Source organism: Rhinopithecus roxellana, chromosome 4 (genome assembly GCF_007565055.1).
Source record: "Rhinopithecus roxellana isolate Shanxi Qingling chromosome 4, ASM756505v1, whole genome shotgun sequence".
Lineage (NCBI taxonomy): Eukaryota > Metazoa > Chordata > Mammalia > Primates > Cercopithecidae > Rhinopithecus > Rhinopithecus roxellana.
In genome coordinates, this window is record NC_044552.1 from 25,199,250 (window position 1) to 25,216,309 (window position 17,060).

Sequence of the window (17,060 nt, forward strand, 5' to 3'; positions counted from 1 at the left end):
TGTACAATTCAGCGTGCTGGGTGAACAAAACGGTGTCCATATGCTCACAAGATACTACAAGCTTTCTGGTACTCCAAGGAAGTATTTAAAAAACAAGTTCACACAAGATTAAGGGACTCACACTACTTAATGGAGACAATGTAGAGAGAAAGCAGCCAGAAAAAATCCGACTTTTATTTCTTAAATACTGTGAAGGGGGGGAAACGGTCCCCTGATAAAGGGCCATAGAGCAAAGAGCTAAGGATCATCAGCAAAGGCCCGGTGGGCGTTGGGGAAGCGCTGGGGACTGTAGTTGGGGTCTTCCTGCAGTCGTTTTTGTATATCGGACCGGAGCTAAAGAGAAAAAGCAAGCAGGTTGGAGAAACACTGGCCAAGTCCCTATGATCCAGCAAGCAAACAAGGCCATCCCTCAGAAGCTAACATTTCCCCCACCAAGCACACTGTCAAAGAGCCCGGGGTGGCATTGTCAAGCCTTCCCAGATGCCAAAGGGGAAAACAAATGGTAGCACCAGGGTGACCAGTTCATCGTTGAAGGGATCCAGGGAAGAGGGACCCTAGCCCAACCCCTCCCACTAGACCATCCCTATTCTGCTTCAAGGTGGGGGCACCTGCTGCCTGTAGCTCTCCTGAACCTCTGGTGCCTCCAGGTCCCGGCTCAGGCTCTCGGGGCTCGTCAGGGGCCGAGCTCCGGCTGCCTTAGCTGCCCGGCTCACAGCCTCTGAGAGAAGCAGCTGGGGGCCCTCACCCTGCATCGTCTGGGGGACAGGGGGTTGGGAGGGAAAAGAGGATCAATGTCAGATCCAGTGCCACCATCCGGCTCACCCTTTCCATGAGTCAACCACTCCACGGAGTCTCCATGCTAGTGGAGAGAGGGGAAGTAGAGTCCAGGATGTGGTTTTTACAGCAGAAATGCCTTCCTAATTCCCCTTGGCTCTAGCCAAAACCAAAGTGAATGTGCTTGAACGTGCTCTTCAAAACGAGAGGCAGAAGGGATCAAACCATCTGGGATTCAAGAGCTAGATAATTCACAAGAGGAAACCCACCTTAAAGGAAAATGGGATCTAAGCACATGGGGATTAGGCAGCTGAGGAACTAATACAGGACCTGCTAGCAAACAGACTAAGGTCAAGTCCTGTATGGTTATGCAACAACCAAGAGCAAGTCTGAATCCCAAAAAGGTTTCCTTATTAAATGAGGGGAGGGGAGGGGAGACTAAATAACAAGAGCGCCTACCATCTCTAAATAGTTTAATTCCAGGCATGACGGGGAAACCTGGATAGAGAGAGAGGCTTAGGGAAGAGGAAAACCAACCTTGCGTCTCTTGGCAGGCATACCACTGAGGTAGGCATCACTCAGAGGGGGCTGCGGTTTCACCTTCCGCTGGCTCTGAATGTCCTGCTGGATAATAGGCACCCATTCCTGGGGAGGAAAAGATGAGAACGTAGTAATGCCCTTGACTTTCAGTTGCCTTGACACACTGGATTACTTCCTGACACTTACTGGGGGGACTGCAGCTGCCCAAGGTTCTGTCTCAGCTGAAGCTCCATCCTGTTCATCCCGGGAGCCCCCCTCAGGAGCAGGAGGTGGACCTCGGGACATGGCCTCTTCTGCTGTTGTTCCAGGGGCTGGGGAAGCATTCTCCCGCTGGGTGTCAGATGGTGGGAAGAGCCAGGCTTCAGAATTTTTAGCCTCCAAACTTTTTTTTTTTTTTGGAAATGGAGTCTCGCTCTGTTGCCCAGGCTGGAGTGCAGTGGCCAGATCTCAGCTCACTGCAAGCTCCGCCTCCCGGGCTTACACCATTCTCCTGCCTCAGCCTCCCGAGTAGCTGGGACTACAGGTGCCCGCCACCTCGCCCGGCTAGTTTTTTTGTATTTTTTTTAGTAGAGACGGGGTTTCACTGTGTTAGCCAGGATGGTCTCGATCTCCTGACCTCGTGATCCACCCGTCTCGGCCTCCCAAAGTGCTGGGATTACAGGCTTGAGCCACCGCGCCCAGCCGCCTCCAAACCTTTCTCCCCAAGCCCTCCACATTATCTGCCCCTCAACCTCCCCTTCTCCCGAGTACCTGAGGCTCAGGGGAAGCTCTTTCTGCTCCCTGAACTTCCATTGGCTCCTCAGGAAGTGGCTGTGAAATTAAAGAACAACATATTTCAGCCGGGCGCGGTGGCTCATGCCTGTAATCCCAGCACTTTGGGAGGCCGAGGCGGGCAGATCACGAGGTCAGGAAATCGAGACCATCCTGGCTAACACGATGAAACCCCGTCTCTACTAACAACACACACAAAAAAATTAGCCAGGCGTGGTGGTGGACGCCTGTAGTCCCAGCTACTCGGGAGGCTGAGGCAGGAGAATGGCGTGAACCCGGGAGGCAGAGCTTGCAGTGAGCCGAGATCGCGCCACCGCACTCCAGCCAGGGCGACAGAGCAAGACTCCGTCTCAGGAAAAAAAAAAAAAACAATATATTTCCTCTCAGATCTCTCCAGTTCTTTCAAGTACCCTGACCCCATCGCCCATCAGGTCCCTTACCTGGGGGGGATCACCAACCCTGCGAACGTATCTGAGAATGGCATCAGGGCCTACAGGCATGTGCTCCAGTACCACCTGAAGCCTCAGTCCCATCATAGTGGTCAGCCAGCTCACCAAGGAGGGATTCACCCCACGAGACATACGACGCTGAGGGGCAGAAAGCAGATTTAGAATATAAAACCCTCAACCACCTTTCCTAATATATTAGATCCAGGGTACAAAACGTCAGTTTAGAAAAGAAAAATGAAAACTGCAGAGAATGGAAATCTCAGGAAACAAAAGGCTAAGGACCTGGGGCTAGGTGGTGCTTACAATTCGGCCATTGATAACAGCAGCAAGCTCCATCTGCTGTCCCCCCAAGCAATGCAGGTTCAGGGCCAGGCATTCAAACAGGCCTTGGTTACACAACTCCAGCAACCGGGCCCCAAATCCACTATCTGTGAGAAAAACACAAGGAGGGAATGCTGGCACAAGGCAGCCCTGCACATCCAACAGGCCCCACTCGCCCCCGCCTGGCCAGCCCCTGACCTGTGCAGTGCAGCACATGAGCGGCAATGCTATTAAACTGCTCTTGGAGAAATTCCAGGTTTGTCCGGATGATGTCCACACCTGGCTGAACCTGCACCAAGGACTGAGAGACAAGATACACAAAAACAGGAATCGTAAGACTGGGAACGGAGGAGGCAGCTGCCTTGACCAGACCCAGGAAAGGAGGGGAATAGAGAAGGGTTACTCACAAAACTCTCCCGCACATACTCTTCTAGCCCCGTGATCAAGGTGTGGGTTGCCATCTGCGGAGGAAACAGAACAGGTTTAGTTCAAAGCCTCAGTCCTCCCAAGACTTCCACCTTGACCCCAACGAGTCCAGGGCTTGTGTGGGGGCAACTGGAGCTTTACCTGGCAGAGAAGCAGTCAGAAATAAGGAATAAAATGTGCAAAGGAGGAGAGCTCGGGGGCACCTGGCCTTCATTTACCCGGATGTTACTGGGTGTGGGCTCCTGACCACCCAGGTAGTGTTGGTGGAAGAAGGATCGCAGCTGGGGTTGCAGCCGTTGTAGTGGCTGAAAGTGCCCATGAAGAAGCATCACCACGTCCACCATAGAGAAGTTCTGGCACAGAAGGGAGAGCAGGGCCCCAAAGAATCCTGGGGGACGGGGGCAGATGTTAGCAATGACCTTTACCACCTGGCTTGCCCACCCACAACCAGGTACCAACCTCATCCCACCTTGGCAACACCCCTAAACCAAGGCCATCTACCTTCCTCTGGCTGCCCCTTCCTGGAGCAAGCCAAAGCACCCCCTTTTGCTCACCAAGGGCCCCATCAGCTCCAGGCTCAAAGATGTTGCTGGATCCACTGAGGCGTTGTATGAAGGCAGCAATACTTTCACTGCTGCCAGCCCGAGCCCCCAAGGAGCCCAGCAGGGAGCTCAGCACACCCTGCACCACTGAGGTAAAGAACTCCGGTGACAGGCTCTCAAGACCCAGGCCTCCAGGACTCCCTGCCCCACCAGAAGGGGAGCTTGGTGGGGGCATGGTCTGCTGCTCTGGGGCAGGCTGCGGGGGTGGAGGAGGGGGTGGTGGAGGGGCTGTCTGTGTTGCCTGGCAAATAGAAAAGGAACAAAGAGCAGAAGATTGAGGTGAGAATGCAGACAGGGAAATAATATGGCATCAGGAGGGCACAGGCCAGCGGGCCTGGGAAGACGGGGAGTTACGCTCTGACCTTCACTGCTTAGAGCAGAAGTACGGCAGGCATTTAACAGAGTCAGGCAGCACAACCACCTACCTCTTCCTCTGAACAGGTTATCAGAAAGCAGTGACACTAATTACTACACTTTCTTTCTAAACCTCATTTTCTTCATCTTTAAAATGAAGGGTTCAGAGTCAATGAATTCCCAAGGCCCCTTCCCCAACATGTCACTTAGGGGCTCTTACCCAGTGGTTATATAACGGGAAGAAGGTACCACCGTCTGGCTGGGCTGGGGGACAGGAAGGGTGAGGTGAACGGCAAGCCAGCCACTCACCTGCAAGAAGTCAGTCATGCCCTGGAGAAAGGCAGGGACACCAGGCATCGCCACAGTGATGGTGGGAGAAGCCACACCAGGCCCTCCAGCCCCTGGTCCGGCAGGCCCTAGCAGGTTCCCCAGAAGCTGAGAGAACTGAAGATCAGCCGTGGAGGGTTGAGGGGTGGGTGGAGGCTGGGCAGGCCCCCCAGGGGCGGGGCCAGCTGTGGTAGCTGTGTTGGTGGTGCCAGCACTGGCAGAAGCAGTGGCAGGGGCTGGTGGTGGAGCCATTCCTGGAGTCCCCTGAGCTGTAAGAAACCAAAAGAAAAAAGCTGGGCTGAGCATGGTGGCTCTCAGCTGTAATCCTAGCAACTCTGGGAGGCCAAGGCAGGAGAACTGCTTGAGCCCAGAATCTAGGCCACATAGCAAAACCCCATCTCTACCAAAAAAACAAAAAAAGACAATTACTAGCCAGAAGCTAGTACTGCTAGCTACTCAGGAGGCTGAGGTGGGAGAACTATTTGAGCCCAGGAATTCAAGGTTACAGTGAGCTATAACTCACTGGATTGCACCACTGCACTCCAGTCTGGGTGACAGAGAAGGACTGTCTCTCCTAAAAAAAAAAAGGAAAAAGCTGACCGGGCACGATGGCTCAAGCCTGTAATCCCAGTACCTTGGGAGGCCGAGGCAGGTGGATCATGAGGTCAAGAGATCGGGACCATCCTGGCCAACATGGTGAAACCCCATCTCTACTAAAAATATAAAAAATTAGCTGGATGTGGTGGCACGCACCTGTAGTCCCAGCTACTCAGGAGGCTGAGGCAGGAGAATCACTCGAACCCAGGAAGCGGAGCTTGCAGTGAGCCGAGATTGCACCACTGCACCCCAGCCTGGTGGACAGAGCGAGACTCTATCCCCCGCCAAAAAAAGAAAAACGCTGAAACCTGAAGACAAACAAGACACTATAGCAGCCCCATTCCAGGAAAGCAGGAACCAAGAAAATACAAAAAGAACTAGAAAGTGCCAATAAACAGACTAGGAAAAGAATTTAAAGTCTGAGTGGGGAAGAATGAAAACTCACCCACAAGGACTGGCTGCATAAGAAGTTGCCCCACAAGGCCGCTCACCATCTGGGCCAATGAGGCATTGGTACCCAGCCCGGCGCCCTGCTGGATAGAGAGCAAGGGAGGACTTCAGACCTGCCCTTCCATGCACCACCACAGGAGTCTCTCCCTAGACTGTTACGCACTAGAACTCCCCAATCCTTGCTCACCAGTGTCCCAGAGACTGGGGGCCCTCCAGGATGGGAAGGCCGAGCCTGTGGAGGAGTGGGCCGGGCAATGACCACCCGGGTTGGAGCTGTTGGGAAGCCTGGCACCTGCTGTCCTGTGGGTGGCAGAAGAGAGAGACCCAACAGGGCTGAGGGCCAGGCCCTTGCCAGCCAGCTACCACCATGGACTGTGCCCCACCTCCCAAGCCTCCCCTTCCAGGTCATTACCTGCGGCCGCGGAGGCAACAGCTGCCACCATGGCCTGATGAGTGATCTGGTGGGCGACGGCGTGCATGAACTCAGGGGGCAGGGAGGGCAGCTGGATGAGGGTGGAGCCTGGGGGGCGGGTCTGATGTAACCTTGAACCTGGACCCCTTCAACCCACCCACTCAGCCCTTACCCTTCTCTACCCAGAGCTCAGCCTGCCCTGATGCCCTCACTCTTACCCAGGGTTTGGCCATGACCAGGGGGCCCCAGGGGGCCAGTGGGAGCACTCGGAACACCACCAGGCTGTGTGCCAGAATCTGGGCAGGGAGACAGAGAGAGTGGCCCTGAGGTAGGTACGGCCAAGGCCTAACTATATCCTCCTGAAATCAGGCATACTTCAGGCCCATAATCCCCCAATCAGAAAGCCTGCTTTTCCCTCCCTCTAAACAGGGAGAAGGTGCTCCCTTCACCATGCAAACACATCTCCAAAAACAAAGCAACCCATCCCCCATATCTATCTACTAAAGCTTCTGCTCTGGTCCCCAGGCTACCACCACCAGCATGGGCCTCTCCCTTCCCCACCCCGTTTCCTCACACCTCAACATGAACCTCCTTCATCATGCTGATTCTGCTCTTCTCGCCAGCAACTGATCCTAACTCACCTTGAATGTTCATGTGCATCATGACCACGGGTTCCACGCTCTGGTGGGAAATCCGGATGACCCTTGGGTGGCTGGTGGCTGGCGGGGGAGCTGGACCTGGAGGGGGAGCCCCCTCAGCTGAGGACTCGACATTAGTAGAAGACGGAGCCACGGACGAGGACTGCCCAGGACCAGGGGGAGGTGCCTCCGCATTGGGAGTGGGGGGGGGCCGAGTCCCATTTCCTGTCATGGTCACAGTGGTTCCCACGTTGATCTGAAAAAGACAGATGGACAGGCAGAAGTGAGAAAAATACAGAAGCCTAACCAAGAAATCCTGACTGACACAAATTAGATGCACGATAAACCTCTGAAGTATCTCCAGCCTCCATCACCATGTTTCCAAAGTCTCCTCCTTTCCTAACCTCCTTCAGGCCCAGTAGCTACCCTGGGTCACTCTATCAACACCCCTCACTCTCCCTCAGGCCAGACTCCCCCTAACCCACCTGTATGGGAATGGCTGCCTGCTGGAGCACCATGGGGGTAGTGTAGTGAGACATAGGCCGGACTACATGCAGGTGTCGTGGGGGCGCACAGGCCAGATTGCAGCGCAGGTCAGATAGTGCAACAAAGGTGTTGCCCAGCAGTCGCAGGCTCTCCCCCACCAAGTTGATCAACCGCTGATCCTCCTCCCGGCCCTCGTGCTGCACACCCCAGCCAAACACAAAAGGGCAGAAAATATCAAGCTGGAGTCCATCTCACTAATGAAAGCAATAATGCCTTTTAAGAATACCACGTTCTCCAAAACTTTCAGTTATATCCTTTTAAGTTTATATGCAGACCAAATCTCTGCAAATAAATTACATCTTATTCACATGAGAAACATCGTATTAAAACACTACAATGAATCAGTCAAGTCATCATATACTGATCTCCTTTAAACTTTCTAAATTCATTCAGAGGCACAAAGGGTACAAGGACAGTGGTTACAGCAAAGATTATCACCTTCTCCGTAAGGGAGGAAAAAGTCACTTACAGGTTCAGAGGGAAATTGTTTTGTTGCAATGTGTGTGTGGTTTTGTTTGTCTCGCTCTGTCACCCAGGCTAGAGTGCAGTAATGCAATCTTGGCACACCGCAACCTCCTCTTCCCGAGTTCAAGCGATTCTCCTGTCTCAGCCTCCTGAGTAGCTGGGATTACAGGTGTGCACCACTACATCCAGCTAATTTTTATACTTTCAGTAGAGATAGGGTTTCACCATGTTGGCTAGGCTGGTCTCAAACTCCTGACCTCAGGTGATCCGCCCACCTTGGCCTCCCAAAGTGCTGGAATTACAGGCATGAGCCACTGCACCCGGCCCTGTTGCAATGTTTTTCGAGGGAGGGAAAGAGTTATCTGTAGTTCAGCCTGTTCTGTTTTGGGAGTACTGGGGCTAAGGAGAAAGGGCAGGGCCATCAAAGGGCTCACATTGTTATTATAGTCCGTGGTGGCAGCAGCACCCAGAACCTCGTAGTAGCGCTGCAAGAAGGGCTGGAGGCGACTCTCCAGCCGCTGCAGCTCTTGGAGCACCTCCACATACTCCGCAGGGGAAGGATGGCTGTGGACAAACCCAAGGGGCAGTGAGCCAAAGCTTTCCTCAGATTCCCAACCTCACAGTCAACAGGGACCACATGTGCCCTCCTTCCCCTGGGTCTCCCAGAGCCCTGGCCCAATCCTTCTTTGGACCAGCAGAGCTTCTATTTTCAACCTCCGCCTCCTGGGTTCAAACGATTCTCCTGCCTCTGCCTCCCAAGTAGCTGGGATTAAGTCGCCTGCCACCACACCCAGCTAATTATTGTATTTTTTAGTAGAGACAGGGTTTCATCATGTTGGCCAGGCTGGTCTCAAAACTCCTGACCTCAGGTGATCTACCCGCCTCGGTCTCCCGAAGTGCTGGCATTACAGGCATGAGCCACTGTGCCCAGCCAAAGCTTCTATTCTGTACTCCCACCCATGAGAGGATGGGGAGAAGAAAATGAACTGCTCCCACCCTCTCCACCACAATCCTGCACCTATAATGGTGAGAGACTAATTCTAAGAAAGAGAGCAAGCCTATATGAACTCAGAGAAGAGAATTCTCATCAGACTCAGGAGATACCATTTGGATTTTCTTGCCGTAGGGAGAGCAGTTCTTCTCAGCTGCCTGTTCTAGCATCATTTACCTATACCAAGAGAGTCCCTCCTCGCCCCTCAATGGTAACCTTCAACTAAGACCTCCAAGTAATCCTTTCCCTCCCTTGCCATGGTTCATTTTCTTCTCCCCATACTTCACTTAGGATTTCCCACCCCCTAAAGATTCCCTCCATCTCTCACTTTGGTGCGTTTGTTTCCGGGGCAGGTGTTGGGCCCGCTGGGGCTGGACCAGGAATGAGCTCCGGGTTCTGGGCTGGGGCACGCTCCTCCACTTCTTCTGCCTCCATGGGCTCCCGAGGAGGTGCTTCACTTTCAACTGGTTCTGATGTTTGAGAGCTCAAGGCTACTGACTCCTGGGTCACAGCTGGTGGCTGCGGGGGTGGCTGACTGTGCTGTGGTTGGGGTCCTCCTCGACACTGAAGGTAGGGGAGAGTGAGAATACCAAAATCAGGATAAGACTGCTGCAGAGGATTACTCTGCAGGAGACTGGACAGAGAAAGTATCCTAACTAGACTCCCTGAAGGCATGGCTCTGCAACTGTATCTCTAACTCACTAGCAACTAGCATAAGACTGACACAAATTAGATGCATAATAAGCATCTGTAATTTTTTTTTTTTGAGACAGTCTCTCCCTCTGTTGCCCAGGCTGGAGTGTTAGTAGCACAATCTCAGCTCACTGCAACCTCCGCCTCCCAGGTTCAAGCGATTCTCTTGCCTCAGCCTTCCAAGTAGCCAGGACTACAGACGTGTGCCACCACGCTCAGCTAAATTTTGTACTTTTAGTAGAGACAGGGTTTCACCATGTTGGCCAGGCTGGTCTCGAACTCCTGACCACAGGTTATCCCCCAGCCATGGCCACCCAACGTGCTGGGATTACAGGCAGGAGCCACCATGCCTGGCCACAGCATCTGTAATATTTGTAAATAACTTTCTAACAAAGAGTAGAGATTGTGGTTTCCTGTCCTCCATAAGTTGGTTTCCCAGCCTCCACAAGTTAAGAGTGTGGAATCCTTTAATTGAAAAGAGATGCCGTGAGACAAGTCTGAAACAAACTCCCCGGATACCAGGCACCAAGAGTACTGGCAGAAATGAGAGAGGCTCACAAAGATACTTCTTCTGCCCAGAATAATACTGCAGAGAAGACTAGATTATGAAGGCCAAACCCTGTGGATATGGTCAGTCAAACCCCAACCCCCAAGATGAGAGAAAAGGGAGAAGGAGGGTGGGGGGAGACCCTAGCCAACCTTGCCCACTTACCTCCATCCGGGATAGTAAGGTCTGTATATCCCTGATCATGTGTTGAGCCATCACCAGCCGTACCCGGGGCTCACTCTACAATGAGAGAAGGTTGATCAGGGTAGGTTACAGATGAAGACATGAGTTCTACCACCTACTAAATCAGGTCCCAGCCATCTCTCAGTCAGGTCCAACCCATCTCCCAGCCTCCTTCTCCCAGATCCCCTTCCCTGACCCTCGGAGGCCCCTCAATACCTGAATCGGGGCCTGTTCCATGTTGATGTGAACATCCACAGCAGAGCCGTCACTCTGGGGAAAGGGTAAGGGAAGTTGTTCTGGGAGAAGCCAACACTAAGGCTTCCACACCTCCAATTCATTCCCTGGAGCCCCGCCCTCTTTTCTCCTTAAAAACTGAGACCAATAGCACACCACAGGGCCCCCTGAACCCAATCTAAAGATGGAACCATCTATCTCATTCCCTGTTGCTACCACAACCAAAGCTACCCACAAAAGCCCTCCCCTGTGGAACATAAGCTTACAGGAAGATTGAAGGTTCCAACCATGACATAGCTGTTGGCATTCCGGTCATGAACAGAGGCCCCAGGCCCCCGAGTACCAGGCGGGGGTCCCCCACCATGAGTGGCTGAGGCAGACCCCGTCCCAGAAGATGCCCCAGAAGGGAGCTGAGTCTGAGGAGGAGCCCGTTCCACCAGGTGGATAACCTTTCCCCCAACATCTGCAGAAAAATAGACACACACTGAAACACAGTATGAACAGGTAAACCCACGGCCTCAGTTCATCCCTCCAGACAGCAGCCCCAACCTCTGAACTGCCTCCCCAGTCTCCTTACTGTATTCCTGGAGCTTCTTATCATCTTGCAGAACTCGTCCCTGGTAAATGAGCCGTTGTTTTTCAGATGGGATGCTGACAGAGGCAGCAATGTGCTCCTTAAACTCTTTTACATTCATCTGAAAGGATAGAGGAGGCATGCACAGGAATGGAAAGAATGGAAGAAAGAGGAAGAACACAGACAGACAACCGACTTGTGGAGGTGAGGGGTAAAAACCACCCCAGAATCACTACCCATTAGTCTTGACTGTGAGATAATTACTGTGCAAACCCTTAAAGTAACAGCTGTCAAAATACAGACAATAAACTTGGCTGCGCACGGTGGCTCATACCTGTAAATCCCAACACTTTGGGAGGCCAAGGCAGGCAGATCATGTGAGGTCAGGAGTTTGAGACCAGCCTGGCCAACACAGTGAAATCCCTTTTTCACTAAAAAATACAAAAAAATTAGCCAGGCGTGGTGGTGGGTGCCTGTAATCCCAGCTACTAGGGAGGCTGAGGCAAGAGAATCACTTGAACTCAGGAGGCGGAGGTTGCAGTAAGCCAAGATCGCATCACTGCAATCTAGCCTGGGCGACAGAGAGGGACTCCATCTCAAAAAATTAAATAAATAAACTTAATGAAGCTCAGGTTATAGATCCAGGAAAAATAACACGCATGAAAAACAAAAAAATCACCTGGACATTATAGTCTCTGTCTGGCTCCCAAGGGAATTCCCAAGAGAATATGTGTCTAGAAACATCAGTGACCCCTTTCCAAACACAAAATGATACTAGTTTATTTACCAGACTCTCCTGTGATTTCCAAGATTAAAAAATGGCAAAGAAGATGGGGTCTAGAATCAGGTCAATGAAGAAAGACGAAGAAGATAAGAAAGTAGCAAAACAGGTCCCGGCACAGTGGCTCACACCTGTAATCCCAGCACTTTGGGAGGCTGAGGCAGGTGGATCACCTGAGGTCAGGAGTTCGAGACCAGCCTGGCCAACATGGTAAAACCCTGTCTCTACCAAAAATACAAAAATTAGCCGGGCGCAGTGGCGGGCATCTGTAATCCCAGATACTTGGAAGGCTTAGGCAGGAGAATCGCTTGAACCCAGGAAGCAGAGGTTGCACTGAACCGAGATTGCGCCCCAGCCCTCCATCCTGGGCAACAAGAGCAAAATTCCATCTCAAAAAAAAAAAAAAAAAAAAGTAGCAAAAAGAGAAATATTTTTCCTAACTAGAGACTGACTCTTGGGAAGTACCAGAGTGTTTATACACAACTAATCACAAGTCTATACATAGCTTTGCTATATCCAGGTAATATCATGTTTTAGAAAACCATGGACCACCCCACATGCAATTTGTCTCCAAGTATTACAAAAATAAAGACATAGATAGCTAGGGCCGGGTGTGGTGGCTCATGCCTATAATCCCAGCACTTTGGGAGGCCGAGGCAGGCAGATTACCTGAGGTCAGGAGTTTGAGACCAGCCTGACCAACATGGAGCAACCCTATCTCCACTAAAAATACAAAATTAGCCGGATGTGGTGGCACATGCCTGTAATCCCAGTTACTAGGGAGGCTGAGGCAGGAGAATCACTTGAACCTGGGAAGCGGAGGTTGCAGTGGGCCGAGATTTTGCCACTGCACTCCAGCTTGGGCAACAACAGCGAAACTCCCTCTCAGGAAAAAAAAAAAAAAAAAAAGACCTAGATAACTGTGTCCAAGGCTTTAAGCCCAAGAGACCCAAGATGTGCCACAAAAATTAGTAATTTCACCTAACAGTCTATCAAAAACCTATCTCCACTATGAGTCCTGATTTCTACCCTTTAAAAACACAGCATAAACCTGACTACTTTCTATCAATAACACACACTTGCTTAGGGTCCCCGTGCTGTTTCCCTTCCCAAAGGCCAGAGCCATGTCTGTCCCTTCGGGTTGGGGTCCACCCGTGATGATGACACACATCTTCCTTCCTCTGTATTTCCCTCTGCATTAAGTTCTATCCATGTGGAGGACAGAACAGAATCAGCCTCACTCACAAAACATCAGAAAATGTTCGATTGGAATACGAAGGGATCAATAAAAAGAAAATCTGAGGCCAGGTATGGTGGCTCATGCCTATAATCCCAGCACTCTGGGAGGCAGAGGAGGGCAGATCACCTGAGGTAAGGAGTTCGAGACCAGCCTGGCCAACATGGTGAAATCCCGTCTCTACTAAAAAGACAAAAATTAGCTGGGTATAGTGGCACACACCTGTAATCCCAGCTACTGAGGAGGCTGAGGTAGGAGAATCGCTTGAACACAGGAGGTGGAAGTTTCAGTGAGCCAAGATCGAGCCACTACACTCCAGCCTGGAAGACAGAGTGAGACTCCATCTCAAAAAAAAAAAAAAAAAAAAAGAAAATCTGATCACCAGAAAATCAGGCTCATCTCTCAGGCTAAGGAGCCTAAACGAGGAAAACCTAAAGGTGTCTTCCAGAACTACTGAGGTGTCTCACCTGGGCCCCCACAATAAAGGTCCGAGTTTGAGAGTCCAGCGTCTTCACCAGCACCTCCAAGCTGTCAGGCTCCTCCACAGAGGTACTGGTACTATCATTAGGCTCCATGGCCGACAGGTCTCTAAACAAGAACGAAGGAAGGGAGGCCCGCTGTTGCCCAGCAGAGTGTACCCGGAAGAATCCCTAGCGTTAATCCCTGCCCCAATAACTAAAAAGTTTCTCCTACACAAACACACACATTCACACCTGTCCCCATCCCCCTTCTGATTCTGGGGCGCAGGGAGAGAAACACAAAGGGCAGGAGATCGACGGCATAGTGAGCTGGAGGACGAGAGGTGGGAGGGGCTCCACGATGCCAATCACAATAAGCGTGGAGCCAGTCAGATTAGGAAGGAAGCACGATACCAGAGACTAGTGTCATCACCGGTCACGGCAGGACAAGCACCCCAGAGCTCGGAAAATCCTGGGACTACGCGAAAGCGGTGGTCGCGCCACACTCTGCGGGGAAAGTGGTTTCGCGCACGCGCGCCACGCCCATCGAACCCTCCTAACTCACTAGACCCGAAACGGCACTCACGGGGCCACCGACCTGATAGCTGACTGCCCGCGTCTACTGGCTTCCCACGGTGTTCCAGCAGAACGACACAACTAACCCACAGCCAAACACAAACACACAAACACACACACACCCCCACTACCCCGCGGCTCCGCCCCCGACTTCCCCACGGACCGTCACTTCCGGTCTCCCCCAAACCTGCCACCGACGGCCACTTCCGTTTCCCCGATAGTATTTGGGGATCTCGAGGCGATACTTCCGGCTCCCCCCAGGTCCCCAAGCTTTACTTTTGTGGGGCACGACGAGAAAGTCCGCAGCCCCAAACAGTGAGTTTCTGAGGGCGAGTCGGGCCGGGGCCGGCCTAGGTGGGAGGGAGCCGAACACCCAGAGGAGTCGCCGCCGCCGTCGCCCGGGGGACCGTACTACGCCTGCGTGTGTCGCAGTACGCATGCGTAGACACTTAAGCATCGCTGCCCCACCCCCACCCCCACAACCCCCTCGGCGGCGTTCACGTCTGTGCGCGCGCTTGAGCGCTAGAAGATTGAGGTGGCTACCGTAGATGCCTGAAAAACAATCACCAGCTGGGACTCTACCACTGCCTCGAGAGGGGCTATGGACGGTCGTATGGACCTTGGACTTTGGAGATGCGGCATTATGCCACATTAATCTATGTTTAAATCTTGGCAAGCTGAGAATTTCAGGCGGCACTGTCCTAGCCAGCTAAAACTCTTCTCCACCTTTTCGCCCTCGGTGCGCCCTTTCTTCTGTGCCTCCGGAAGTTACTCTTACAGTAGGCGTTTGGGGGCGGCACGGGGCGATTTTGTTCTTGGTTGTTTGATTGAGCTAGATTTCGGTTCCGCCGGATGGGCGTTTTGCGGGCTGTGGGCGTCACATTCGTCACCGGCGGTGTGTGGCCAAGGGGACATGATACGTTTTAGGAAAACTAAGCGTGCTACTACATTGCAGGATTTTTGTCAAGAAAAGAGGCGCCTCCGAGTTTGAGAATTGGGAGCAGATGGAGTCGGAGTGGACAGAAAGACAAGACCCTGACAGTGGAGAATTTAAAGACCGGCCAGCATGCTTCCGAAGGCCAGGGGTGGAGGCATTACCGCCTCTCCGTGCCCTCTTCTCTTAACCTGCCCTGGGACAAGGGCCTCGGCCCTGCGAAACTGCGAGTCCTCCAGAAAGACACATCGCTGCTGGGGTGCCCAACCTTTCTGGGATTCGTAGTTTATACCCAGGTCCTGGTTATGTTTTAGTTAGGAGTTCTAATAAGCATCTGTTTAATGAGCACTTGTGCCAGCCCATATACTACGGGTTTTATGGGGGTTTTTTGTTTGTTTTGTTTTGTTTTGTTTTTTTGAGACGGAGTCTCGCTCTGTCGCCCAGGCTGGAGTGCAGTGGCGCGATCTTGGCAACCTCCGCCTCCCGGGTTCACGCCATTCTCCTGCCTCAGCCTCCCGAGTAGCTGGGACTACAGGCGCCCGCCACCACGCCCGGCTAATTTTTTGTATTCTTAGTAGAGACGGGGTTTCACCGTGTTAGCTAGGATGGTTTCGATCTCCTGACCTCGTGATCCGCCCGCCTCGGCCTTCCAAAACGCTGGGATTACAGGGGCGGGCCTTGTGTATTATTTTAAAAAGCCTTTTAACATAAGCCTTTAACATTTTTTAGGTGAGTACACTAAGACGAACATGAATGTCAGAATTGACAAATCGAGGCCAACAGGACTCCAGATCGAGCACTTGTACTTTACTGCCCCAATAAAAAAGTATTACATTTTAGCTTTTTTATGTATTTTTTTGAGAGAGGGTTTGGCTTTGTCGCCCAGGCTGGAGTGCACTAGCTCAATCACAACTCACTGCAGCCTCTGCCTCCCGAGCCCAACCCATCCTCCCACCTCAGCCTCCCAAGTAGTAGGGACCACAGATGTGCACCACCACACCTAGCTAATTTTATTTTTATAGAGATGGGGTCTCGCTATGTTGCCCAGCCTGGTCTTTAACGCTTGGCCTCAAGCAATTCTGCCACCTTGGCCTCCCACAGTGCTGGGATTACAGGTGAGAGCTACTGTGCCTAACCACATTTTAGCTTTTTATTACAAAAATTTTCGGCCGGGCCTAGTGACTCACGCTTGGGAGGCTGAGGCAAGTGGATCATGAGGTCAGAAGTTCAAGACCAGCCTGGCCAAGATGGTGAAACCCTGTCTCTACTAAAAATACAAAAATTAGCCTGGTGTGGTGGCAAGCGCCTTGTAATCCCAGCTGCTCCGGAGGCTGAGGCAGAGAATTGCTTTGAACCTGGGAGGTGGAGGTTGCAGTGAGCTGAGATCAGGCCACTGCACTCCAGTCTGGGCAACAGAGCGAGACTCTGTCTCAAAAAAAAAAAAAAGAAATACAATATACCAAAATAAAATAGTATAATAAACTCTAATATACCGGTCACCCAAATTTTGTTTGTTTTTTTAACTAAATCGCAAGCCTCACCCTTCGGCAAATTTTTTGTGGCAGTCCATGGGATATAAATTTATCAAGCTAGGTGTGGTGGCTCATGCCTGTAATCCCAACACTTCAGGAGGCCGAGGCAGGCCAATTGCCTGAGCTCAGGAGTTTAATACCAGCCTGGGCAACATGGTGAAACTCCGTCTCTACGAAAAATTAGCTAGGCGTGATGTCGTGTGCCTGTAGCTCCTACTCGGGAATCATCTCAGCCCAGGAAGTCAAGGCCATGGTGATCCATGATCGTGCCTGGCCGACAGAGTGAGACCCTGTCTTAAAAATAAATAAGTAAATAAATAATCTGTCGAGGAAGCCCCAGCTCTCACAGCATTAACTGCTCCAGTCACTTGGTGCTATTCAGTGACAGCCTATTTGGCAATTCTTACTGCCTATTATTTGAGAACTTATTACCCATCAGAAACTAAGAGTTTTGCAAACATTACTATTAATTATAGCAAATATATACTTTGGACTTACCATGTGCAGGTCTTTGCTAAGGGCTTTATGTGCATTATTTCATTTAATCCTATGAGATTGATGATTTGCCAATTTTACAGATGAAAAAACAGACATAGTAGTTAGGGGCTGGTGGTGTTTTGTTTGTTTGGAGACAGAGTCTCACTCTGT

At 51.7% G+C, this 17,060-nt stretch overlaps 1 protein-coding gene and 1 long non-coding RNA gene across 21 annotated transcripts; one reads left to right on the top strand and one right to left on the bottom strand.

The window, feature by feature from the left end:
• Positions 1 to 141: 141 nt before the first annotated feature.
• BAG6 (BCL2 associated athanogene 6) lies at positions 142 to 14,668 on the bottom strand. Of its 20 annotated transcripts, none has more exons than XM_030928231.1 (26): positions 14,223 to 14,668; positions 13,380 to 13,500; positions 10,898 to 11,015; positions 10,587 to 10,783; positions 10,303 to 10,356; positions 10,069 to 10,143; positions 8,992 to 9,227; positions 8,107 to 8,236; positions 7,147 to 7,344; positions 6,665 to 6,917; positions 6,242 to 6,319; positions 6,024 to 6,131; positions 5,799 to 5,911; positions 5,607 to 5,694; positions 4,547 to 4,833; positions 3,836 to 4,124; positions 3,500 to 3,669; positions 3,263 to 3,316; positions 3,054 to 3,156; positions 2,838 to 2,962; positions 2,526 to 2,672; positions 2,065 to 2,124; positions 1,501 to 1,740; positions 1,312 to 1,419; positions 609 to 755; positions 142 to 333 (listed from the first exon to the last, which is right to left on the bottom strand). In XM_030928231.1, exons 2-26 carry the CDS (start codon positions 13,485 to 13,487, stop codon positions 238 to 240), a joined length of 3,582 nt encoding a protein of 1,193 aa, XP_030784091.1. In that variant the 5' UTR covers positions 13,488 to 13,500; positions 14,223 to 14,668; the 3' UTR covers positions 142 to 237. The 20 variants fall into 20 exon arrangements, with proteins under 20 accessions (XP_030784091.1, XP_030784094.1, XP_030784098.1 ...); XM_030928234.1 differs by having other exon boundaries at positions 5,607 to 5,691; positions 14,134 to 14,668; XM_030928238.1 differs by having other exon boundaries at positions 1,501 to 1,644; positions 14,134 to 14,668.
• Positions 14,617 to 15,813, top strand: LOC115896820. Its single transcript, XR_004056704.1, has 3 exons — positions 14,617 to 14,685; positions 14,902 to 15,176; positions 15,610 to 15,813. It is a non-coding gene; the product is annotated as an uncharacterized LOC115896820 (long non-coding RNA).
• The last annotated feature ends 1,247 nt before the right edge of the window (positions 15,814 to 17,060 follow it).